Source organism: Phacochoerus africanus, chromosome 2, assembly GCF_016906955.1.
Source record: "Phacochoerus africanus isolate WHEZ1 chromosome 2, ROS_Pafr_v1, whole genome shotgun sequence".
NCBI classification, from domain to species: domain Eukaryota; kingdom Metazoa; phylum Chordata; class Mammalia; order Artiodactyla; family Suidae; genus Phacochoerus; species Phacochoerus africanus.
Genome location: NC_062545.1, coordinates 49,507,846 through 49,534,895, shown reverse-complemented (window position 1 = coordinate 49,534,895; position 27,050 = coordinate 49,507,846). Strand labels below are relative to the sequence as shown.

At 36.5% G+C, this 27,050-nt stretch overlaps 1 protein-coding gene across 3 annotated transcripts in view; it reads right to left on the bottom strand.

The window, feature by feature from the left end:
* ADGRB3 (adhesion G protein-coupled receptor B3) overlaps positions 1–27,050 on the bottom strand; it is a 732,417-nt gene that overhangs the window by 35,392 nt on the left and 669,975 nt on the right. For 2 of the 3 annotated variants that reach the window (XM_047760010.1, XM_047760000.1), the window contains 6 exons: positions 25,244–25,394; positions 22,261–22,330; positions 19,786–19,852; positions 17,040–17,125; positions 12,558–12,656; positions 12,061–12,232 (listed from right to left, as the gene is read on the bottom strand). In XM_047760010.1, coding sequence (XP_047615966.1) covers positions 12,061–12,232; positions 12,558–12,656; positions 17,040–17,125; positions 19,786–19,852; positions 22,261–22,330; positions 25,244–25,394 — 645 coding nt within the window. The remainder of the gene's footprint in view (positions 1–12,060; positions 12,233–12,557; positions 12,657–17,039; positions 17,126–19,785; positions 19,853–22,260; positions 22,331–25,243; positions 25,395–27,050) is intronic. The other variant, XM_047760017.1, reaches the window with a different exon arrangement.

Genomic DNA, 27,050 nt, shown 5'->3' with positions numbered 1-27,050 from the left:
GGATTCAGGGCAAAGAACTAACATATCTCAAGGAACTTCTAAGAATATTAAATCCTTCGTTAAATAACATGTGGATAGACCTGACCTGAATAGATGAATAACAAACACAGACAACTGACAGCTACCCTGACCTTGTGGTGCCTCCAGGTCAGCCTGTGCCTCCACCACCCCTGGCTTACTTGACCCCTAACAAGCTGCATTGTAGATCCCAGTCAACAGTGAGGTCATTTAACTAATATCTCACATTACTGATATTCCCCTGCTCGTTTATTATATTCTATTTTATTGTTAATTCAATAAAACAAAGCAGAGCTGATGTGACATTCCCCTCCCCCCATGTTACTGAAGCACCACTGCAGAGACCAGCAAGGGAAACACAAGATGTCTCTAGTTTTGAAAAGTACTGATATGAAATAGCCCATTGCTGTTTGGTTATGAGACGCGGCTAAGTTTAGGTATTTGCTAGAAAAAAACCTGAGCCTACTAATTTGTTTTCAGCCCCTCTCATACATTTCATAAATTGTTAGCAGCCTTTTCCCCAAACTGCAAGATCTGGAAAGTCACATGGAGTTTGGTCACCACCACAGAGTCCTGGCTGCAGTTCATCCACCTGGATTTCTCCCCTCAGGTTCTGACACCAATGATGTGACTGCTATGACTGTGAATTAAAAGAGCAAAGGATAGGCTCCATATCCTCTGACCTTTATTCCATTTTCAGACTCTGGCATTCTTTCTTTCTTTTTTTTTAGCTATTTTTTAAAATTGAAGTATAGTTAATTTACAATATGTTAGTTTCAAGTATAGAGCAAAGTGATTCAGTTATACATATGTATATATTCTTTTTCAGATACTATTCCCTTTATAGGTTACTACAAGATATTGAATAGAGTTGTTGTTTATCTATTTTATGTATAGTAGTGTGTATATTCTAATATTTCTAAATATGGAATTTCCTGGAAAAAAAGAACAAGGAGTTGTCTAATACAACAGTGCAAGGTAATTTCTTATTTCCTTTTTCAAACACAGCAGTAAAAGTTCAGGTTCAATGAAACTGAGTTTGAACATCTTTTCTTGATACATATTTGGAACTAAATCATCCAGCTTCTCCCTTGAAGAGGACAGGACATGGACAAATGAGACTCTTTGGAAGCAAATCCTTCTACTCTCTTCCTTTTTAGATTAAGAAGTCATAGCTGTAGGTCATAAAGTGACACAATTAATAATCAAAAAATCATTACATACTAGGTGAGATGATCTCTGTTTCTGTTACAGAGAAATCTGCATTTGAGGGGAAATACTAAGAAAGTATATCTGTTTTTAGAATAAAAATCCTAAGAACTAATGTCAGAAAAATAGATACTTGCTAATGTTCTGTTTGTGCCCCCAGGCAACTGTTAAAGAAGCACAATTTTATAAATGAAAATAAATAATATGTTAGAAATCTTTCCAGGAGCTTGTCACATGATTTTTTTTATCAAGTCTTCCTCTAAATACCAGCATACATAAAATATGGAAGGTGGCACTCGGTAAAACAAAACATTAACTCTTCCTCACCAGTCAGTCTACTTTCAGACCTCAGGAGTGCAGCTATCATGGATTTTTTTTTTCTTTTTGTCTTTTTGCCTTTTTCTAGGGCCGCTCCTGTGGCATATGGTAGTTCCCAGGCTAGGGGTCTAATCAGAGCTGTAGCCACTGGCCTACGCCAGAGCCACAGCAACACCAGATCCAAGCCACATCTGTGACCTACACGACAGCTCACAGCAATGCCAGATCCTTAACCCACTGAGCAAGGCCAGGGATCGAATCCACAACCTCATGGTTCCTAGTCGGATCCGTTAACCACTAAGCCACAAAGGGAACTCTGGATTTTTTTTTTTTTTTAAGGGGGGGTACCTCCATGGCATGTAGAAGTTCCCAGGCCAGGAACTGAACCTATACCACAGCAGTGACCCAAGCTGCTGCAGTGACAACATCAGATCCTTAACCTGCTGCACCATAAGAGAACTTCCATGTCAAGGATATTTTTGTCTGACAATGAAATATAGAAAAGCAACTTTTCTACTAGCTGGGAGTTTCTGCTATGGTGCAGTGGGTTAAGGATCCAGCATCATCTCTGCAGTGGCTCCAGTCATTGACGAGGCATGGGTTGTATCCCAGGCCCTGCACAGTAGTTTAGGAATCTGGTATTGCTGCAGCTGTGGTGTGGGTCACAGCTGTGACTCGGATTTGATCCCTGGGTCAGGAACTTCCCAATGCCACTAGTGTGGTGAAAAAAAAAAAATCCACTACCTGATTGCTTGAAGGAGATACAAATGAAATCTTTTTTTTAATAACACACACACACACATACACACAACCAAAGTCCCAAAGATGACAATGGATTAAGTGCATTTCTATCTGGAGAATGATGTCAGCTTCATGAGCAAGTCAATGCTGTTCACAAGAAATATAAAACAGAATAGCATAAAAACTCTCCAGTAAATTCAAGGTCATTTTAACGGTCATATAATTATCACGATTTAAGTGATGGATTCTCTGAAACTTCTCTGTTCCTTCTAATTTAGAAATATTTGCAGGAGAAATTCCACTTGATCCCAAGTGCTCTGTTTGATATTTTTAAAAAATCTTAAAAATGCATTCAAGCAATCTAGATGAATTAGCTTTATTATTATTATTATTATTATTTATTTTTGTCTTTTTAGGGCTGCACATGCAGCATATGGAAGTTCCCAGGCTCGGGGTTGAATCAGAGCTGTAGCTGCTGGCCTACACCACAGACACAGTAATGTGGGATCCAAGCCGCATTGATCTGCGACCTATACCATAGCTCAAGGCAACACCAGGTCCTTAATCCACTGAGTGAGGCTAGGGATCTAACCTGAGTCCTCATGGATACTAGTCAGATTTGTTTCCACTGAGCTACACCGGAGCTCCAAAGACGAATTAGCTTTAAATATTTATCCAACACTGATAGGGAAGAATGATTAGATTTTATTATCAAAGAAAACTGTTTTTGAGCAGGACAGAACCTGGAAAATTCATCTGCATTTGGAAACATTTTGATAATTAGAAGGATTTTCCATCAGGCAAACAAAGAGACTTTTATCTTAGGTGAACCAACATGAATTGCACTTACAGAGAACAACTAGAAGTTTTAAAAAAGTAAGTCTACAAGGACCTTGATTCCAAACAAGGAGAAAGCATAAAAATAAGCAAGAGATAGAATCTAGATCTGAATATTCCATACAAAATTAAAATTTTCTGTGTCAACACTCATTTTACAACACTGGACAATAATAGTCTTGGGGTCTTGTGACTAAGATTGAAGAAAAATAATTGTTAGAGGATTAAAATATCTACTATTTAAGCTCTTTAAGCGGCCTTATTATTTGTGGAGAACAAGTCACTTATTTTAGGTAGCAATTTAATTTAAAATGTATTTTTATTTTTTAATTTTTTTCAAAAATTTTAATTGTTTTTATCTTTTTCTCTTTTTAGGGCCATACTCATGGCATATGGAGGTTTCCAGGCTAGGGGTCTAATCAGAGCTACAGCTGCCAGCCTACGCCACAGCCACAGCAATACCAGATCGAGCCACATCTGTGACCTACACCACAGCTCACAGCAATGCCAGATCCTTAACCCACTGAGCAAGGCCAGGGATCGAACCTGCAACCTCATGGTTCCTAGTGGGATTCATTTCCACTGTGCCATGATGGGAACTCCCTAAAATGTATTTATAGATACTAAAATCATTACTCCTCTGAATTCTTCCAATATTATCACTTTTTAAACTTATATAAGATCAATAAATATAATTTTAGACAAACTTTGTGGAATAATTACATATTTAACACAAATTACAGCACAGTTAAAATCTAGATTTCAAAATGTCCTCTTTTTCTAATATTCTACCATGGATATTTCAACTTAACTGACAGCCAGCCAGAGGGTTAAAAAGTACCTGAGGACTGGCAAAGAATAAATATGTGAATTAGCCCTGGAATATTTAGGAGACCTTAAAGAAACCTGATGTCATTTTGTGAAATAAAAAAAGGAGTGGCAAGAAACATCTTCAAAAATAAGGTGCTGTGACCACAACAAGCATCAAGCTGTTTTTGGAAAGCATGCTGCCAGGCACCACCAAAGTTATCTTGACCATATCCTGCTGGGGGCTGCTTTAAAATATCCTGAACAACCTACAAGTGCTTTATTTCCAAAAATAAAACAACTCATACAGCAAATAAACAAACAAGTCAAATGAAAAATGGGCAAATGACCTGAATAGACATTTCTCCAAAGAAGACATAGCAATGACCAATAGGCACATGAAAAAATGTTCAACATCACTAATTATTAGAGAAATGCAAATCAAAACTACAATTAGGTACCACCCCACACCAATCAGAATGGCTATCATGAATAAGTCTACAAATAACACTTGCTGGAGAGGGTGTGGAGAAAAGGAAACCCTCCTGCAATGTTAGTGGAAATGTAAATTGGTACAACCACTGGAAAATGGTATGGAGGTTTCTTAGAAAACTGAATATAGAACTACAGTTTGATCCAGCAATCCCACTCCTGGGCATATATCCAGACAAAACTTTCATTGAAAAAGATACATGCACCCCTCTGGTCATTGCAGCAGTATTCACAATAGTTAAGACATGGAAACAACCTAAATGTCCATTGACAGATGAATGGATTAAGAAGATGTGGTACATATACACAATGGAATACTACTCAACCATAAAAAAGAACAAAATAATGCCATTTGCAGCAACATGGATAGAACTAGAGACTCTCATACTAAGTGAAGTTAGAAAGAGAAATACCATGTGATATCACTTATATGTGGAATCTAATATATGGCACAGATGAACCTATCTATAGAAAAGAAACAAACTCATGGACATGGAGAGCAGACTCACAGTTGCCAAGGGGGAGGAGGAAGGAGTGAGATGGACTGGGAGTTTGGGGTTAGTAGAGGCAAACTACTGCATCTGGAGTGGATAAGCAATGAGTTCCTGGTGTATAGCACAGGGAACTATATCCAATCACTTGTGATGGAACATGACGGAGAAGAATGTGAGAAAAAGAATGTGCGTGTGTGTGTAAAATTGGGTCACTGCCGCACAGCAGAAATGGACAGAACATGGTAAATCAAGTATAATAAAAACTTTTTTTAAAGTCTCCTAAAAAAGCTATCAACCCTTTTCCCACGGACTGATTCCTGTATGAACGAGAGTTCAAAGAGGTCTGCAGGGCAGGCCTTGCTCTTGTTCTTCCCCTGGGACAGGGATGTGTTTCATCTCTGCAGCAGCCAGCGCGAGAGCTTCTCCCCTGGTCCTCACTCTGAAGACAGCTGGCAATGTCACTGTGAAAGTCTGTGCCAGATTTAGAGATTTCTGGGGAGGAGCACGGAGCAATGCTTGGCAAAGCTGCAATTTAGAGGAAGCTCCAGGAGAGAGCTGCACTGTTTGAAAGGGCTCTGGATTTAGCTACAGACCCCAAATCTTCATTTTTTTTCCTTTTTATAGATTAAAAGAGATTTATTGAGTACACTGCTAAGGAATGCACTGTTCAGGAGTTCTGTCCGGAGTGGTTTGGGCTTTTTTTATAAGGAAACTGTCTTCAGACCCCCCCTTTCTCAGTTTCCGCCAAGCTTTACCTCCAGTTTCTCTTCTTGACTTACCAATTCCAGAGGATCATTTTATGCCAAGCAAAGAAATAGTTACAATTTTGTAATCATTTGAGATTGTTAGTGTGTGTGTGGGTGTGTGTGTGGGGGGGTTCTTAGATGTCCTCTTTTTAATTTTTCCCTTGAATCTAATATCTATACTGTTTCTATTGATTCATATTTGAACAAATGCCTTTTTTTTTCTTTTGTTTGGCCATGCCAGCAGGCTTGTGGAAGTTTGCTGGCCAGGTATCCAATGTGTGTCACAGTGACCCAAGCCGTTGCAGTGACAATGCCAGATCCTTAACTCGCTGTGCCACAAGAGAATTCCCAACAAATGGCTTTTTAATTATATTAAAAATCAAATAATTTCATCATTAGATGAATAAGATTGTTGTCAGTTCCATGTGTAGTATACCAATTGACATAAGTATCACGGATGACTACAAATTATTAAAGTATTATTTGACCTCTCTGACAGCAAGGGAAATAAACAAAAATGGCTTGTCATTTGCTGTATGTTGAAGGAAAAATAAGGACTTTAGTCCCAAAAATCAATCCTAATGGCTTTATATTGAAATTCTCTAATACCTAAAGGATTTCTCACTATCTCAAAATTGTTGTAGCTTTTTATGTTTTCTCTATCAGTTTTAGGGGTCACATAGGCTGCCATAGACAACATTTCACCACTTACATGATCTGAAAAAATGTAATAGCATATCTTGAGCATGCAGCAGAGAAAAGGAGAGGGAAGTTATACAGCAGGCACCTCCACCCATGTCTTCACAGAAGATATTCATCTTAGCCTCATGCCATCCATATCAGGGCAGAAAATAAAAACTTATTCATGACCTCTTGTTTCTTATATTTATTTTAAACTTTTATTCTAGACATATTCAATTTCCCATTGCTAGTTTAATACTATTGCAAATTGGGACTCTGGAGTCTGAGAGGAGAGAGAGGTGAGATCTGCCTGTGCATGAAACTAGGTACTCAGAATTTAGAGTAACAGCAAGTTACGGCTGAATGCTACCTGGCAGACATTCCAGTTCGCCAATCTCTGCCATGAACTTTCTGTGTCTTAATTTGTTCATTTACTAATCTGATTCCATGCACTTGTTTAGCTCCCAAGACTCTGTATGAGGTTGGAGAACCACATGGGCAGATTAAGATGGGCAGAAATATTAATGACATAAGTGCAATTATGCACCAATCAGGAAAACATTATCTGGAACAAAAGACAAGACATATATTTTTCTGCCTAAGAAATACGATGACTATGGATAAAGGGAGGCTCGTGATTTCTGGAGAAAAGTATAGAGGGCTATGTATGATCCTTGCTTGCGTCTTTCCCATGGTCCTATTTCAAGGCAGTCTCTGTGCTTCCTTCCCTCTGTTTCTATTAAAATCCAGCTTTATTGTGGTACCTTTATCCATTCTCCCATTTCCAGATACACATTGTTTGTCTTTTTTTTAAAAAAAGGCCAAAAAATCTTTAAATGTATTTCTTTTGGTAGCTTTAATTCAGCCTGACAAAGATGGAGCTCTGAGAAACCCATCTCCCTCTCCCTTTAATCCAACTTCCTTCTGAACATGGATGAGAACTCTGACCCTGCCTATGCAGGGCTACTCACTCACTGTCTAAAATCTATTCTTCATGATGCACAGTGTCCTCTCACCAATACCCATGAGCACCCAAAGGAGAAAGCTCTAAAACATCACTTAATGCGTGTGCCCTCACGCATTAAGGTCATCAATATTATCTTTCTCTTTGTGCTATAGTCACAGCCATTAAAAAAAAAAAAAAATCAAATTCCTCCAGAGTCCAGGATGACATCACTTGCTTTATGCCTCCACATGTGTCATGTGTTCTCAGAGGAGAATCTGCTCTCCACGACTCACCACAGCCTTCATTTCTGGGAAGCTATAGGTCCAGAACCCTCTCTCCATCTTCTTCAACTTGAAAGTTTCACTTTCTTAATCCTACACCCCATTTTCCCCTCAGGACCCTGTTAAGTTCTGAAGCCTCCTATCACCCACCCACTCACTCATATTCAAAGACCCCTGAAGCCTCTGCCCTCCCTCCTTAGGGGACTGTACAATGTACCTCCCGTAGTAATGAGTCCTACCTAGTTTCTCGTAAATCAAGCTGCGAGATTCACGCAACTCTCCATCTGAACTTTATTATATGCAATACGACCTCTTTTCAAATTGCTGTTCAGTTACTTCACCACGAGTGGCTTCCGTTTTCTTTAAAAAATGGTTTATTTGGGTGAGATTATTGTTTTAGATAGCTAAGGAGGATGCCTGGCTGCTACATATAGTCATTGTCATGGGCTTGTAAATAATTTTATCTATATTTTATGGAGATAATAAAATGAAATGGGAAGTTGACAGAAAAAAAAAGGTACAGGGAAGTGGGAGAAACAGAAAGAAAGAAAAAACTGTTCATGTTTATTTTAAGCATTTGCTACAAAATTGCTTCCCAGGTTTGGATGAAGCTTCTGGGACCTCATCTGGTGCAGCCTAGACCTCCTGCCAGTGCTGAGGAAAGAGAAAAGAGGAGCTTGGCCCTGTTACTGATGCTACAGAGCAGCCCTAGGAGCTTCACATACTGATACAACAAAATTATCCATTTAAGCACTTTCCTTTTTTCCTGCCTTTTAGTGAAAGGGTTTTATTGTAGCTTATTTTGTGCCACAATCTTGTTATTTTCCCCCCTCTGACATCAAGCTGTACGATTGTCTTAGAGCCAAGCACAGCCAGAGACAGGAAAGATGAGAAGAATGTGCAGACACCAAGGAAGTGGTTTCCTAGCAACAGGAACTATTTCAAAGCTTTCATAACTCTTGTGTAGTTAGAATTTCCATAGCAATGTGGAGAATAGTAAATAGAGGATATGTCGTTATGTGCTTAATGCAAATGAGTTCTAATCAAGAAATGATGGATATATGGAGTTCCTGCTTGGCAGAGTGGGTTAAGAATTTGACCACAGCTACTCAGGTCACTGCGGAGGTGAGGGTTTGATCCCTGGCACGGAGCAGTGGGTTAAAGGATCAGGCATTGCCCCACCTGCAGCTGGGATTCAATTCCTGGCCCAGGAACTTGCATATGCCCTGGATGGAGCTATAAAAAAAATAAAATAAGATAAATGATAGATACATGAAGAAAGACACTGCATTTGTTGTGTTATATTCTGCCTTATTACATATTACACGTATTAGCTTCCAAGATCTAGGTTTGTTGCTGGAAGTAATGTGTTATGATAAATGGCTTAATTTTTTTTAAAAATATTATTCCCTCTTCATGTTTTCTCTTTTGTAAATGACATCTGCTGAAGGAATTCAAAAGAGAAAGGAACTTCAAAAGAAGAAACTGTACTTCAAAAATATACATTTTATGAAATTTAAATATTATGATATCAGCTTTAGAGGTCACAGCAAACTTCTAGGCAAATAATCAATTTGCTTTTTATAAAAAGTGGAATATAATTGAGTTGAGATGGTACCAGAGTGATCACTTCTCTTTCCCTCCTGACTTGAACTAATTTTGGTTTTAAAATCAGACCCACTGAAAGCAAAGCCACTTTTTAAATGAATTAAATCCCATACACATTTCAAATGCCACAGTTACAATATTCCATTTCTTTTCTTCTTTAAATTGCAAGGCTCTATTCTTCCCCTGTGTACACCCACCTACTTCACAGAAGACTGGAAAAGTAAATAAGTGTAAAGCCTTTTGAATTCATATTGGATGAATCATTAAAGACTAAAAACAACCAATTTATGTTACTATGTAATAAAGTACTTAGAAATAGAAATACATTTATCTGTTTTCAGTCTCTCTAAATTGAAGGAAAAATTCTTTAACTGCTTATATATTTTTAAGAAAGAAAAAGTCCATACAAATTATCTTGAATTATTGTGAAATAATATTTTAAACTCAAAAAAGCAGTAGAGATAAAACTGCATTCCTAGGATCACCTATGGAATTATCAAGTAGATTCATAAATCTGAGTCATTACCTAATATTTTACGAGACGCTGTTGAGTCCATTTGCTTTGGTGTATTTTTATGAAATGTTTGTTCACAGGAGAATCAAGGCTATGGAGAGAAGCTTTATTCTCCTGGACTGTGGTTAATGCTGAGGCAGTGTGATCACAGGTAACATTAGATAGACCCATTGCTAGTGTCAGGCAATACTCATTTAGAAGCTCAAAAAGAATTTCTATGAACTCAGTGAGAAATCCTTATGATGTGGTTTTGGGATCTGAAAAATTGAAATGTGGTTCTTTTGGTTTTTCAATAACAATTTCCCCTGAGGAATTCTGCAAGAGATTTGCCTATGACTGAAATCGGCTCTGTGTATTTATAGCAACGTTAACAGGATATTTTTAAGGGTCAATGCAAAAATACCAAATATGCAATTTTCCATTTCAGTGTTGGGATGTGAGACATGACACTCTGCTATTAGCTTATCAGCTATAAAATTATTCAATTTAAACTAAACATTGAAAATGAAACAATAACAGGGCCAATATTCATATTCTTATTTTTCAATAATATAGAAAATATATTTATAGATATTTAACTGAAGCATTTATTATATGGTTCAGTTTAATAATCCTTGAATCATGTTTTTTATAATTATTAGTCCAATTAGCAAGTATGAAAAAGTTCTGATGAAACTTAATTTTTGTGCCAAATATTTTTCTTCATGTAAGCAGCACAAATCTGATAATAAGCTAACAAAATACTGTCACTTTAAAACCTGAATATTTTGATCATAGCCTAAGGCTTTCTAGAGAGCTTATTTCTGAAGAAAAAAGAGAGACATTTAAAAATGGGACATTTTTCTCCTCTTTAACACCTAAAGTATTAATATCTGCTGAAAATCACATGCAGATAAATCATGATCTTGCTTAATACCCACACTGTTCACCCTTAATCATCAATCAAAAACACATATGTGTCTACTCACATCAAACAATTTTGTTCCATAAATATATGAGAGAATATTAATACAGAAGGCTCACAAGATATGGCTGGAGAAGAACCTAGCTCAATTTCCTTTTAACTTTACTCAACTTTGGTATAAAAATTCAACATTTGGAAGATTTTTAATGCTGATATTCTAGGTAGAAATTTGTGATGTTTTGGCAACTGTGAGCTAAATCAGATTTTTAAAATGATGAAATAGCCCCTTCCTCTTATAATGTGAAGCCACCTTTCGTCTCTTTTCACTGAGTTTCATCATATGATGTTCTTGGAATACACATGTGAGTTTATTGCCGACATCTGTATCATTCTAAAGCAACTCAGAAATATTGTTCTCATCTGGTAAACAAGGTAAAAACCTTTGGTTATCTTCACACATCACTATAAAAGCTAGGGGGCCCATACCCAGAGACTCATGTGTTTTTTTTGCAATGTGCACATCACAATAAAGTTTTCAAACAAGCTAGATAATGCGAAATGACAGTGAAGACCATTTTCTCAAAATTACTAGCGTGGCACTGTGTCACTGTGTGTTTTAGTCACTACTGTCCCCAGAGTAAATGCTAAAATGACTCATAAACCTTGTAAACACTGTGGCAGTGCTTGCAAGCATTCAGAATAATTTTTGCACAGGTTAGAAAACAATATTTTATCCCTAAACAACTCAAGTCTGAACTGTGTCATTGATCTGGATGGATGTGGTGCAGGTAAGGGTCTCAGCTCATGAAGGATGACTTCTTTCTCTCACTGCTGCCAACAAACCTCACCAGGACCTAGAGAAATGCTGTGATTAGCTGTGATTATAAATCTACAGTTCCTGGGGGTAATTACTGGCCATCACATTCCACTATGTCCATTTTTGGTATTTTCTGAGCATAAACATCCATATCAAAATGATTTATTTTTAGTAATTTAATAGCACTTCAGCACAGATAAAAGAACTGTTCATTCATCTTCAACATTTTCTATCTAAAACAAAATTAGTTAAGTTATGAGAATGGGGTTAAGCTGCGTGGAGAAGCACAAGTTAGAGAAGAGCTTTAAGAAAGAGAATTGTATTACCTTTTACAGAAATGCCAACTTATCTACACCTATGATTGCATCATAGCTTCTCTTGAACCCAGTCTCCCTGGCTCTTGGCACCTCTGGCTGTGCTTTCCCTTGCACCACCCCATCTGTTTTAACCTGTCATTTCCAGAGTCCAAGGAGCTCCCTGAAACTTGGCCTTAACATTTCCCTTTAGCTTTGACTCCCAAGCAACTGTCTCTAAAATAGACCAGCTTTATTCTGAAGATCAAGTTATTAAAAAGAAAATATCATATTAACAAGGAAAAGACTCTTCTAAGCATCATTCTCCTCTCTTGCAAGAGTGATTTTTCTCACCTCTCTCCGAAGAATGCAGTGGACCATGACTATCACGAAACCTTGTAATGAATCAAACACAGCAAAAAGTATTTGGAATAATATGGAGCGTTTGTCTGTCATGGCCAGAACCGCTGACATCCATGTCAGAGCCAGTAGAGGTAACACCACACAGGAGCTCCAAAGGGACGCCCTGTTGGGACACAGAAGAAGCAACATTACGTAGCTGCTTGAATCCCCAAGGTGATAACCGAACGCCCATTCAACAAAGCATTCTTGTATGTGGCACCAAGACCATTAACTTGGAAACCACAAAGCAGATAACATTCAAGAGTTTTATTTATTTTTTAATAGACAATCCCACAATAGTTATGAAAGCTGTTGCGAATTATAAATATTTAAGGATGCTCTTGGTTCTAATATTAGCAAACATGATTTTTTTTTTTTCCCATCATAACATTTTCTCACATGCACGGTAAAAGATTTGTAACAAGAAGATGTAAATGATTGGGACTAACATGGCGTTACTGGCGGTGGTGGCTGACAAAGCTGTTGTTGAAACTACTCCACACTTGGCACATTTGAGTGTCAAACCGCTATGAGGCTCGCTCATCTGACTGCAAACAAACAGAACACCCACAAAAAGAACAAAATATTGAATTGTCACCAAAAAAAGTTGCTGCTGCAAGTTAGCTTTTACATATGATTTCATGCAGAAAAGTATATTTATCGAAGAAGACTGTTCTGGGTTGTGTTAAAGATGCATTTATACTACACATTATTTTTGTAACATTTACCTCCTAATAATATCGGCCTTTGTTACATGCAAAGCATATTTCCATTATTTACACTATAAATGGCCCTCATGTCTACAGGTCAAAGTTGCCCAACACATTGAGTTAAACAAAAGCAAGTGTTTGTGTGGACATACAGAGAAAACCCTTTATGCAGACCCTTGATAATCAAACATGTAAGCATTCCTAGCTTCAAAGACTGTCATTTACAGAGGCACATGATATCAATTAAAACCTTCTGAAATGTAATCATGTATCTCAGTAGTTCAATATAGGGAGATATGGATGTTGGGCTTTTTGTCATTGTGGAAGATGTGGCCTTTACCTCAACATATTCATATTTTGAAATTTCTTATAGCATCAATGTACTGTCTGTATTTTAGGATGATCTGAATATAGGAACTGATGAAAGCTGATGAAATATTAGTTGATAATAAAAAGAGTGATCATTTTCTGCTTCAATAAAGTACCATAAATAGTCACTAAGTTCAAAATATTCTTTCTGAGCAATTTGTCATGGACTCCAACCTAATAGCATTTAAATGGCCTATTCAAATCCAGAGGACTTTGCAGGTAAATTCAGGTTCAATCTATAATCTCACAGAAGCAAAGTCATTCTACATTTTACACATTTTGCTTTAGAAAAGCATTCCTTGAAAATGACTGGCTTAACCAACAATAATGGAAAAAATAAAAATCATTAAAAAAAAGAAAATGACTGGGTTATTAGAACATAATCCTATTAGGAAAAACTAAGAAGAAATTACTTGAATTACATTTCAAAACACCTGGAAATAATTTCTGTGACGAACTTCTCTTGTCAATTCCCATGTGATGTGTCTAAAATATAGGTTTGCCCCCTGGGTTTCTTTAAAAAATATTATAGTGGACCTGTATTCCCATGTGTAAAATTAAAATGGCAGAACACAGAAAGTCATAAGGGGCTCATAATTCAGAATGTCTGGTTTCTTTTAAAGCAGTGCACTCTTTGGTGAATTGCACATGGATGAGAAACTCAATCTGAAAGCTATTAAGCAGATTGATCAGTAGACCCCATGAGAAAAATCAAAGCTTTTAGAGTTAGATGTGGGGTAGAGAATATAATTGTAAATCACTTTACTGATTCAACCAGGGCATGTGTACTAGCCATAGGTTTCCAGACTTTTCCAAATAATAAATAATAACAGTCTACCCGGTTTGATTTGTGAATGCCTCCATGGGTATGCCAGTGTGTCTGAAGCTACCTCCAGAAGAGTGCTTAGACCAGTATTCTCAACAGTGTATATTTTACAATAGTAGATAAGAAAATTTCATGGCAGAAAAAAAGAGAAAATGAAACACTTTAGATGTTCTAAAATGACACATTATTTTATCTTATTTTCACTCTTTCCAATTATCATTTTATATAAGATGTGTTGATATTTGCAAAAAATTCCCCCTTGGTAACTATATTTTATATATCAGAAAAAGTTAATATAGTTTAGGTATTACAAAACTTGTAAAACTATTATATAATTTATTGACCATTCATTGACTCATTCCTTTATAAATCTTTATTGAGCAGAAACTATATGCTTGGCAGTTTCTAATAACTGATGATAAGAAAGGAAACAAAGAAGCAACAAAAAATGGAAGGAGGAACATTATGGTATTGTTTGATTCTAAATAATAATATTTCAAAAGAAGCCCTTGCTGGAGTTCCCTGGTGGCCTAGTGGTTAAGGATCCAGTGTTGTCACTGCTGTGGCTTAGGTTCAATCCCTGGCCCAGGGAACTTCCTCATGCCAAGGTGCACCAAAAAAACAAAAAAAAAAACCAAAAGAACTGCTTGCTATACATCTATATTCAAACAACATGAAATGGTCAATATTTACAATTAGGGAGATCAATTGTTAGGTTAATCAATTAGCTTCCTGCCCAATGCCTCTTTAGGTAATTCTGTTTATTTGTTCTTCACAGAAGTCTGTCTTTATTACAGGCTTTACTGGTTTTCTGTGAACTAAAAATTAGCTTCAAGTACTCATATCTTCTAAAAAATTCATGCAATCACACTTTGGAATAGAGAGCAAATTTCAATCTATACACACTTAAGCTAAAATAGCAGTTTGTTATTACAGAAAAAAATGTAAAGCCTAGAGTCATTAATTTGTTAATAGGTCTTTTCTGCTTTGGACAGTAACCAGTACTCTGCTTTTAAAACTTGCATTGACATCATTTCTATTTCTCCAGCAGTGGCCTCTGAACCAGAAAAAAACAAAACAAAACAAAAATACCAAATTTGTTTGATTCAGTTTTTCCAGTAAAACAGATGTAACATCTAATGATATTTTTAGAAATATAAGTTTTAAAATATGTAGATTGAAATGGATAATTTCTAAATCATAATATGTCATTTCTCCTAAACCTGTGTTATCTCTTACAAAGAGCTATGTGAATCAAACGGAATATTACACATAAAACAACCCAATGAGAAAAAATACTGATTGCATTTAATAAATCCTTAGCATTATGATCATTCTCATAACCTCATCTCTTTTCCTGACCTCAGTGTCATGAATGGTAGACTCATGGATGCTTGACTGACAGAAACTCAGGGTCCTTTGCAAACAACCATCCAGCTTGGCTTCTTCATTTCACCCATCACAACAATAGCCATTGACTGTTGATTGAGTGCTTGCTATCTGCTAGACACTCTAATGAATGATTTATACATATTGTATTTCATATACTCTATTAAGAGCCCCATCTTACAGGTGAGAAGACTGAGCTGCAGAAAGATGAAATAACATGCCCAAAGATACTTGCAGCTAGAAAATTGCAAAGCTAAATATTGAGCATGGCTTTCACTCTTACTGCAAAGCTTTATCCTAACCACTAGTCCTAACTAAAAATAGTAATTATACAAGTTCATACCACTAGTGGAGGAATCAAGTTTCTATATCCAGTAGTCAGTATGAATAATTTTTTTCTAACATGATTAGTTTAGACAGGAATAACTAAAGTAGCTATTGTTCCAATTTCAACCATACACGCAGATTAGCCAGTAATAATGTTTAAGTCCGAATGGTATAGAATGCTGAGTGTCTGTACAAGTTCAACTCTTCCTATGTAAAGTTGCTTTAGAGACTCATCTGAAGTGAAAAAAAATCTCTAAATGGGAAGTGCTTCCCCCTCAGAAAGGAAACTCCAATGTTTCTATTACACTGTTGCAATTCTAATGTTTGATAAGAATGATATCCAACTTTATACTGAAAGCCATTAAACCTAGTCATTTACTAGGGGGAAAAAATGCCTGGACTACGTAATCGTATAAATCATTACACAGATTTTAAATATATAAAAGACTTAAGATGCCCCCAGTAGTGATCAAATACAATGGCTATTAAAGAATACCATACATTATTAAAGAAATGAGAACAATTGTGGGGTAAGTTTTGAATGAACGCACAGTTCAACAGAAAGGAAAAGCTATACATTTTATAATAAAAGATACAAAGGGAAGTTCAAAGGGATTAATATTTCATTTAAGTTCTTACATATTGACATGAGGTAATGACATAACCTTAAAAAGCTGCTATCAAACTGCTTATGAAATGTTATTAAGCCATTAGATATGGTGATATTACAATAACAGTAAAATTAAAGGAGATGCTTTTCTAAATTTTGTAAGTGGTTAAAATGTGTAAGGAAAAATTATGAATAACTCTTTCTAGCAAGTTATACTAAAAATGTCAAAAAATGAATATATACGATAACAGTGTTTATGTGATTGTTTCAAGTAAAGAATTTTTCTGATATGTACAATTCATCAAAGAAAATACAATAGTTTTGCCCTACTACGGTTTGCTTGTCCTGATTCAGTTGTATCCCATAATGAAGTTGCTTTCAATCTACCCTCCTGTCCTTTGTGACGCAAACTAGGAGTTCTTTGAAAACCCTCACCCAAGGACAAATATTTTTAGCCTCAATATTTAATCAACATGCACAAACAAATACAAATTTTCTTAATGATCTTTTTAGTTATTTTTAGATTTTTCACCACACATATTAAGAATAGCCCGTCGGAAACCTGAATCGCAGAATATACCATACACACCAGTGTGTCAGGAACAAAATCCAAGGCACAGTCAAATGCAGTTGGTAATCTGAAATTGGAGTATGGGGTGCACTGGTAAAGACCATTCAAAATCCACCAATTGCAGCTTACCCGGCTCTGTGTTTGAGCTTTTTATCTAGGATTCCATCTCTGGAAACAAGTTTATTAAATACCAAAATGCCAATCACCATGTTGACCTGTCAAATAGAAACAAAGGTTGGCCTTTCAATGATATTGAAGGGAATCGGGTCCCTGTTTCTCTTGAAAACCCACTTTTATCAACTCACAACCTTGGCAGAATTATATCCTCATGATGGTAGTGATAGGAAGCACTTCTCAAATATTTTAGATGTGCATAAAGAAAAATGGAATAGTTTAATAGTGGTGTTAGTGTTCATCTCTTCAAGGAGTCTAGTGAGTTGAATAGGTGTGTTGCTTTAATGTTTTAAAGTATAGGAAGCACATTTAATTTCTATGCTGTGCAGTTAACACTCAGGAAATTAAGATTCAGTTGCTTTGAACAGCACAGGGAACTGTGTGTGATGTGGTCACTTCACTGTAAAACAGAAATTGAAGAAATATTGTAAATCAACAATACTTTAATAAAAGAAAGAAAGAAAAAGAAAGAAAGATTCGATTGCTTAACTTTTAAATTGCCATACTACGTGAATCTGGCATTCTTCTCTCTGAGTCATACTTGGATAAAATAAATTGGCTAAATGAGTTTTGCCCTCTGTCTGTGAATCGAAAAGACTTTGAGTTTGGCAGTGTGAGGCTGGGTGAACTGGGCAGTGAAAACTGCTAAGGATTCGTTATTGCCTCAGCTAGGAGAACAGAATGCCTCAATTCATCACACCGTGTGGCCATTTCTCCAGGGAGTAGGGAGCATTTTCATGCGCCATGCTTTCCTGGACAAAGGGGAAAGCCCATTCAACTCAAGAGTATCTATTAAGATGGACACTAACACTAATTTTTGTAACATGCTCTATTGAACACTTCTCAGTATTTTCTTTCTGAGACTCTCTTATCCCACTTAAAAGGCCTTTTGCATAATAGAACTAAAATGAAATCATTCGTATTTGTCTTTCTTAAGTAAAAGTGTAAAGAGCTGTAGAGATAGCTGTGGTCTATTTGTGGCAGCTTATTATGAAAAGCACCCACGGTTCTCTAACCTACCAGAACTTCCTGATAAAAGAATCCAGTATAATGCTGAAACCAAGATAATCAAGGAAAAATATTTTCTCCTTCTTGCCTTCCTGCCTCTTACCCTCCATGGTCAAAAGAATCTTGGTTCATCTCCCAATGCAAATGGTGAAGCCTTTACAGTGAACTAGTAGTTTACGAAAATTTGTTTTAAATGAAGCAAGATGACTAGTTAATTAAAAAGAAAATTCCACTTCCTGAATACTCTTTGGCCAGATGGACTATAATGCTAAAATCCGTTTAATTACTGGTGTAAGGAAGATTCAAAGTGCCTGTTAGGTGGGGAATTAGAAGGTGTCACTCTTTGTACCTTCCTGAAAAGATAGCATTTAATTAAGAGAAAGCTTACTCATCTTTGCACTCCTATTATTTGAACTAAAAGAAAGTGTGTTTCATGGATTATATTAATCTACAATTTAATCATGAGGGAATTCATCATCACTCCAAAGATCATATTTTGGTCGTTCAATTATACACGGATTCTTTGTTTCTTCATTTTAGGGTTATATGGATATTAACCTAGTAGTTTAGGGAAATAATCCAATTCACTAAATAAAAATTCAATGCAGCAGAAAAAGATGTGTTCTAATAGTTTTAGTATCCCTATGCTCTTGCTAACACTCATGCCTAGATTTTCTTTTTCTTGTGAATCACAAACAGTTTCTGCTCCTTGTTATAGTTTAGAAGAGGGAGAACAAACTTTAAAGGAAGAAAAGTCACCTAGAATTATTAAGAAAGATATCACTAACTTCCAATTTATTGAATGAATTGTGTAAGAAACTAAAAGGTAACTCATTAATTAGAATCTAATTGCAGAGTGAAATGGATCTTTGTATTTAATTCAGATTGTTTCTGTTCTCTCTTCCATTTTTTTCAAAGGCTTATTAGATAAGAAAGATTTGTAATCAATAAATTCAGAGAGAGAGAAAGAAAGGCAAGTTAGTGGGAAATTTTCGTGTTCTAATAAATAAGCATGGAAGGGAATTATTTTGTGATTTAAAAAAGAAAAATTTGTAACTCTTGTGTACAACATATGGCAGAATGTTCTTAATGGGGTGGGGGTAAATTTTTACCTCCAGGGAACACTGGAGAGTGTCTAGGAACATTTTTGATTGTTACAACGGAAAGGTATATTGGTATTTAGTAGGTAGATGCCTGGGTGGTGTTAAACAAACAGGACACACCCACAACAAAGAAATGTTCCATTCAAAATGCCTGCCGCACTGAGGTTGAGAAACTTTGACAGATGAACATATATTTTCTTGCTGATATTTGGTAGCAGCCACAGTTATTAAGGTCAACAGATCTTAATAATTATGTTAAATCATATAGAATAGTGTAAAGACGAAATAATAGTTAATGATGAAATTCTATGTATTAACAAGGAAGAATTTACTGAAACGTACTCAAATTTCTTCACAAATGTGAAATTACTATAAGGAAAATCCCACACTCCTACAGTGAATATTCTTCAGGTGTCAAGATAAGGCTATTTTATCATAATAAAAGACAATAGCAGTTTATATTCAAATTTAAGTTGTGATTCATTGAACTCTAGAATTTCTCTACAATAAATACAAAAGTGTCACTCTAATGGAAACAAAGTAGACTTCCTTTGGGAAGAAAACAAACTAAAGGTGATTTCGGTGGTTACCAGGACAACAGCAGCTGCAGGTCCCACGAAAGCATACAGTAGTCCTCCTTCAAGAGAGAGCCAGCAGCTGAAAATAACATCAGATAAAAACTAACAAAAATTAGTGATGTGTTAAACCACAAAATCATGACACGAATAACTGGAATTATGCATTTAGCCTTGGAATTTTGGCCTATTTCAAAAGTCTGTAGTTTTTTTTTCTAAAGTGCATAAGATGCAGAAAAAAGCTAAAATTAGAACATTTCATGAGTAAGAACTACTATAAAACTCTCACAGAAAATAAACTTTTATTATAAGGCCTTACTGTCAGGCAGTTAAAATGCTTGAGACAAATTAATTACTCACGCAGTGAGATTTTTACACTCTCAGTACAATGGTGACTATTACTTAAATTTCGTAAAATTCTGCCTTATATCCACTATGGAATTGCTCAAATCTACTTTGAGGCAAAAAGAGCCTGTTTTTAGAGTCTTGTATGTGCCATTTACCTGTTCTTCCTTGAGGCCATTGAAATAGTGGGAGAAATTTGTTTAAAAGCCATTATAGCTCAGAATGTATAATCTACATTTTGCATGCTTTTTTCCTTCTAATTTTACTTTTTCCCAGACTACTAAAAAATCATGAAAGATAAGATTTTGAATAAAAATAAGTGCAGCTGTGTTTGTTTCAATTACTAGATTCACCCAGAGAAGCAGGTTTGCATTGATGGAGAGATGGTAACCATTTAGGTAAGAACACTCATCCTCTCACAGCAGAGGATTGTTCGGAGGGCACGGGGCTGGGCCCTGGAGCTTTGCCGGCTGCCCATGAGGGCATGTCTGATACAGGAGGGTCCATGAGAGGAAAGCATGTGGGGACCCTGTCTTCCTGCTAATGCAGAGCCATGCACATCGCCTCATGCACCTATTTTTGACATCTGACCCTTTCAATATTACTTCTCAGTCCCCAGAATCAGCATGCTGCCTCCAAAATGGAATGACAATCAACAGTTAAACAGTAACTTTTCTCTCTCTGTTCTAAGAACTTTTCTACATTGGTGGTGGTGGTGGTTCCATGACTTACTCATTTGTTAAAGCTCACAGAACTAGACACTTAATAGGGTGAGTGTTACTCTTTATAAATGAGTGTGTGTGTGTGTGTGTGTGTGTGTGCGTGTGTGTTGCAGGTGGATTCAAAGTCTGCATCGAGTTATCCCTCCTTTGCCATGATAGCGGATAGATAAAATTCTATTTTCCTACTTTGGGGTTGACAATTTAATGTCCATTTTTAAATTAAATACTTGGAGAAAGAACCCTCGGTCTGATAGCACACTTCTGTTTGGTCTCCCTGAGACAGCCACTAAATTTCTACTACATTTTTGTGCAAATTAATCTTCAAACTGATACATTCCTCCTTGTTTGGTATTCGGTTTTAATCACACGCTCCTCAAAATTTGGAGCCATGTCATCTATAATCCTACTTCTTGCCATACCCCCAACCTGGTGCCCTTCAAAAAGAGTCAGGCTGTTATGAGAAGTAACAGCTTCAAGACAACGATGCTATCAGGGAGGTTTTCCATACTGTGGACTGCATAAGAAAAACGAGTGCTCTGTTGACACAAGTTCTTTCAATTCTTTGGAAGTTTCTTCCAGCCAGGCAGGTGAAGTGATGCCTCCTAGCACACCTTCCATTTGGACAGACTCCCCAGAGGGCCTAATTAGCAGTGATTCCTATCTCAGGCCTGAGCACAATTAAACAGGGCATCTCTGTTTTAAACTTATGCTTCTAACAAGATGCCCATCTCTTTCCCTGTTTCTCAGCCATCTCCTCAACTTGAAAGAGCAGATGATGTAAAGTGTGCAAGTGCATTGTTTTACATGTTAAATATTAATATAAGCTTTACTTGTAACTCTTCTCATAGAGTAGAGCAGTATTACAGCTCTAACTAGGATGGGCTGATACCAAATCCTGTTCTCTCCTTTCTAATTCCTTCCATAGTCCAGGCATTTTTCTAGTGTGGAGTCTATTGATTCCCCAATCAACACGTTTTAATATATTACTCTAACAGCAACAAAACTTGAACTAACATGACAAAACTTGGCTGATACCAATACATATTAGCACCTGTGAAATCAGAAGCTCAGATCAGCATCATATTCTAAAAGATAAACATGTCAAGAGTTATCCAGTTCTTAAAAAAATGTACCTGACATTGAACTTGCAAAGTAAATATTGAAATTATTTTAGAGATTAAAGACACTGGTCTTGCAAAGAAATGGGAAATTGAAAGAAGAATTCTGAACAGCACTGCAGCATTTAATTCCTAATTTTTGTGCATTTAAGCCACCTTACATCATTCCTCAGTAATGTGGCTTCTACCATTGTTAATGACTCAATGACAAAGTGCAAGCCATCAGCAGTGCCAGCCAAGACTAATGAAGCATATTTGATGATTTATTAATTATAAACAAGATTTATCACTGTAGATGGACTTACTAGTGGTCAGTGCCATATCCTTTCGTCCTGGTGAAGCCTACTGATGTGGCCACCACTAATGCTGGTAAACCTGCAAAAAAAGTATTGTCACATGTCACAGTCAGCTACCAGCACTGTGCAGACTGGCTGAAGCAAAGCTAGCACAAACTCAGAGTGCTGAAATTGGAGGAACTGCCTTCACATGAATCACTTCATAAAATACGTTTCCATTACAAAATTTCTTTCAAGTACAAAAATATGAGTGCGACAGCTGGGTTTTTATCTCACCACATTTCTCAGATGTTGCTAGGTGACCACCACATTTGACATGAGTTTAAAGGAACCTAATAACAGAGATTTAGTATATGTTTTAAGATGTTTTTCCCCTAAGGGTTTACACTGTTATAAAGGAAATTTATAGTTATAAAGTCAGAAAGGAAAAAAAAAATGATGTTCTGGTGTGACGGAATAGAATAGAAGTGGAACATTCAATTGGCCTCATATTGATCCTTGTCAAGTTGTACTTATAATAAGACAGGAAAAATAAACTTGTCACTTAATTCTATCTTTATGATTTACTTACAATAACAAGAATGTAGGAACAGGGTTAAGGGCCCTCAAGAACTGATTTTTAGGCTTCCTGCTTGTCCTGCTTTAATAATCCTTAATGAAGGTCAGAAAATACATGCCCATTTTTCTTCATAAACCTCTAGGTAGGTATCACTCCAAGCACTATTCAGTCTTTCTTGGGATTCAAGTGCCAGCACCCCTGCACCAATTCCAACCTGACATCTGAAATTAGTTTATGTTTCCATGAATCATGCTCACCTTACATTCAATGGAAATTCCCTGTGCTCTGGTGAATGGGGTTCAGTCTAATAGAGGCTGTTTAATTTTTATTTTTAAGTTCTGGGCATGCCTTCTTTTCAGGAAGACTGTGCCTTTTCAGTTTGAAAAATTCATCAACTAATCATCTTGTGTCCCCCTCTACCAACCTTCTTTCTTCCTATCATTTTCCCTTATTCTAACCGTTCTCTTCCAGGAACCCTTCCAAATTGACATCATTTTCTTCATGAAGCTTAATGACAGGAACTTTGGAGAGCACTTCCCAGGGGTATACCATTATTTTTTTTTTAACAAGTGCTGGTCTCTTTCTCTCTCTGTGTGTGTATATACATGCATACACACACACACACACACACACACACACATGCGTATATATATGTACACACACACACACACACATATATAATGTCTCCTCCTTCCCCTTTCTTTTCCTCCTTCTCCTTTTCCTTCTCCTTTTTCATATAGTTGACTTTTTGGATTGATTAGATGAAGTTTGTTAGAAAAAGAATTCTCTTTTGGGTTATAGCTAAAGAGGTAATAGCCTTTACTCCATGCAATTTAGATTAAAAATTCTGTTCTAAATTTATTATGTTGTATTTTGCCATTGTGAAACTCATATGCCACTATTCCGCCCACTCACAGACGTCCTGATGGTCTAGAACCATTGGTTTAGCTTTATCACTACCCAGAGTAGTTTACTATTAGCTGTAAACTTAGATACTAGCTGTGCACTCTCCCCTCAAGATCTTTGGTAACAATGCTAGGTAAGGTAGATAACATTCCTGAAAATCCTAACTCTTTATACTTCAAGGCAAGTCCCCATTTACCTGCACACTATATTTCTTGGATCTATTCAATACCTGATTCAATACCAGCCCAACTTTAGGAGATCTTTAACATGAAATCCAGACAAAATCTTTAAGAAGGTGTAAGTACATTACATTCTTCAATTTCTTCTTAGTGGTTTTCCCATTTGCCTGTGCAGACATGACTGCCCTGGCTGAAAACTGATGGATAATCTTTGTGTTCTTGGTCCTATTTTTTCCAGCATGAATTATTCTGGTATGGTAATAAGTTCACTTATTTGTAATTTTTCAGGATCCTCCTAGTAACCTATTCCCCAGCCTTCTGGCACATTAGGCATTTGTTATATATTTGGTCCAAAATTCCCCAGTTTTTTTAGTGCAAGTCTTGAAACTCAAAGGCAAATATGACAAAATCCTGGTTTTCCTCTAAAACTAGTTTCTTAAATAAATCAAACTAGCTAATTAATTCTAATTAAACTAAACGGATTTATTAATTCTAATTAAATATTAAAATTGGCCCTTTGAAATGCATAGATCTTCCAGATGTCCATTTATGAGGCAATGTGAGAGAAATGTTTCATAGAGAAGAATTAATCATCCTCAGCCTGTCAGCAATCTTATGTTTCCTTTGAGGACTCCATGGACTAGCTGTGAGGTTTCATTCATGGTCTAAATGGCTTTCTCTTATGACATGAATAGCTCTCTTGAAATGGGCTCCTCTTTTTCTTTTTTGTCTTTTTAGGGCTTCAGGTGCTGCATATGGAAGTTCCCAGGCTAGGGATTGGATCGGAGCTGCAGCTGCCAGCCTACACCATAGCCACAGCAACGCCAGACCTGAGCTGCATCTGCAAACTACACCTCAGTTCACAGCAATGCCAGATCCTTAACACACTGAGCGAGGCCAGGGATCAAACCCATGTCCTCATGGATACCAGTCAGGTTTGTTACCACTGAGCCACAGTGGGAACTTAAAGTTTTCTTGTGGGTAGTACATGGCCAGTACTAACGATGACTAGCACATCATGTTTTGAATCTTGAACATCATAAGACATTTTGCATTTCCAGAAACAATTTGATTTCCTGTCTGATACCTCAAATCTCATTTCATACCAGGTAGGCACTGTTGATTGTCAACTGACTAGCTATGTGGTCGTCCAATAGCCACTCCTTTTCTAGAGGTCCAAATGCTAAGGGAGTGTAAATATAACCAGCCTCCTGTATTTCCACTTCCACATATCAAATTAGATAAAGAAAAGTAGCCTGGGGAGAATCACACTCTCCAGTTTCATTCATTACATAAGTGTTCAAAGTTATTTTAACAAGAGCACAAAAGGGAATATTAATATGCTTACCCCATCCAAGGCACAAAAAGCGTTTCCTTATAAGCCGCGTCCTAATTTTTCCAGTTACAGCCATATATGATTGCCACGCCTCAGTCAGAACCCAACAGAATGAAGCCAGGAAAAAAAAGTGCAAAAATGCAGTGGTGGTTGTACAGATGCTCTGTGGAAACAAACACAAAAGAGTCACATTCAATATGGTGGGGGTGTGTCCTTCAGAAAGTTGTGAATCTCCAACTCACTGCTTCTACTTCAAATACCTATCTCTCCTTCATGACAGAGTAATTATTTACAGACATTAGAAGCCCTGGAATCTTGATGTTGTACACAATATCTGTGATAGTAAAAAAAGTCCTAATTCCGTTTGTGTGTTCAATTTTTTTATGAGGAGAAGCCTGAATGTAAATTTAAACTCAAGAGAGATTAAAATTACTGCTTTACTTGAATTTTTTTCTTGAAACATAATTATAGGAATGATCCTTTCTTTGGTTTAATTTAAGTTACAGACATCTTGCATAATTCTTTGGGCTATATTCTTTATCCTCCCTTCCTAACCAATAATGCTTTGTTGTTTTATCTGTTAATGTTATGATTACACTGTAACAGCCTTTCGAAAGGAAAAAAATGACTTTGCTTGTATACAAGTGTTAACATTCAAAGTATAAGGGAAAAGTGTAAAATGAGGTTTGTATATTTCAGTAGTAGAAAAACAACATACATATTTTAAAGTACTTAATACATTGCTCTGTGTTATTACATTAAAATATGTGTCCCAATCAAATCATTTTGAAAAACTAATCAAGTCACTGGCAGTAGACAGCCATGATTTCAGAAATATTTTTCCTTGTGTAGGCAACCTAATCTCTCTAAATTTGCCACCGTTAGTTGTGACTGACTCGTCTGCAAAGAGGAGCAGCTTCATTTTGGTAAAGGCTGCTGTGTATTTCACTATTTGATATAATTTCTTTGTGTAAAATTTTTTTGATTTTACAGCTGCACCTGTGGCATATGACAGTTCCCAGGCTATGGATCTAATCAGAGTTACAGCTGCTGTCCTACACCACAGCCACAGCAATGCCAGATGCAAGCTGTGTCTGCAACCTACACCACAGCTCATGGCAATGCCAGATCCTTTAACACATTGAGTGAGGCCAGGGATCCACCCTGCATCCTCATGGATACTAGTCGTGTTCGTTACCACTGAGCCACGATGGGAACTCCAAATTGCAAGCCTTTATAAACTAGTACCAGTTACCAAACTAATTTCTTCCTTTGTCAGTTTCAGTCTTGCTGTTTCCAAAAATTGAAAAATGCAAAACATATAGAGCTAAGGAAAAAAAAAATCATTAAAAACTCATAACAAAGAAATAAAAATACACCCTCCCCACTTTCCCCCTTTACTGCAATCCACTGCTAAAGCAGAACATCTTTTTAAAAGTTTAGCCCAAATTATTAATATTATTTGTTTATTCTTTTGAAATTCACCAGATGTTAGGTTAGCTTTTCAGTTCTTTTAATCCTGTAAAAAGAACTTGACCATGTTTATCTTACCAGTTTGCTTTAATGATGAGGGATAATTATAGATACTGTATAGTACTGGGCTAGGCACATAGCAAGTGCTCAACTGACTATGAATATAATCATCATTACTTTAGGTAGAATGGAAAATGTGTTGCCATTTCTCAGCCCGAGATTCCTTATTTCACTTGGTACTTAAATCTACTTAATACTTTGGCTTGTTCTAACAAAGATGATGACTTTCAGGATAAGAAAGTCACAGATTTCCAGTACCTTTTTCCTCATCCTTTGACTCCTGTTT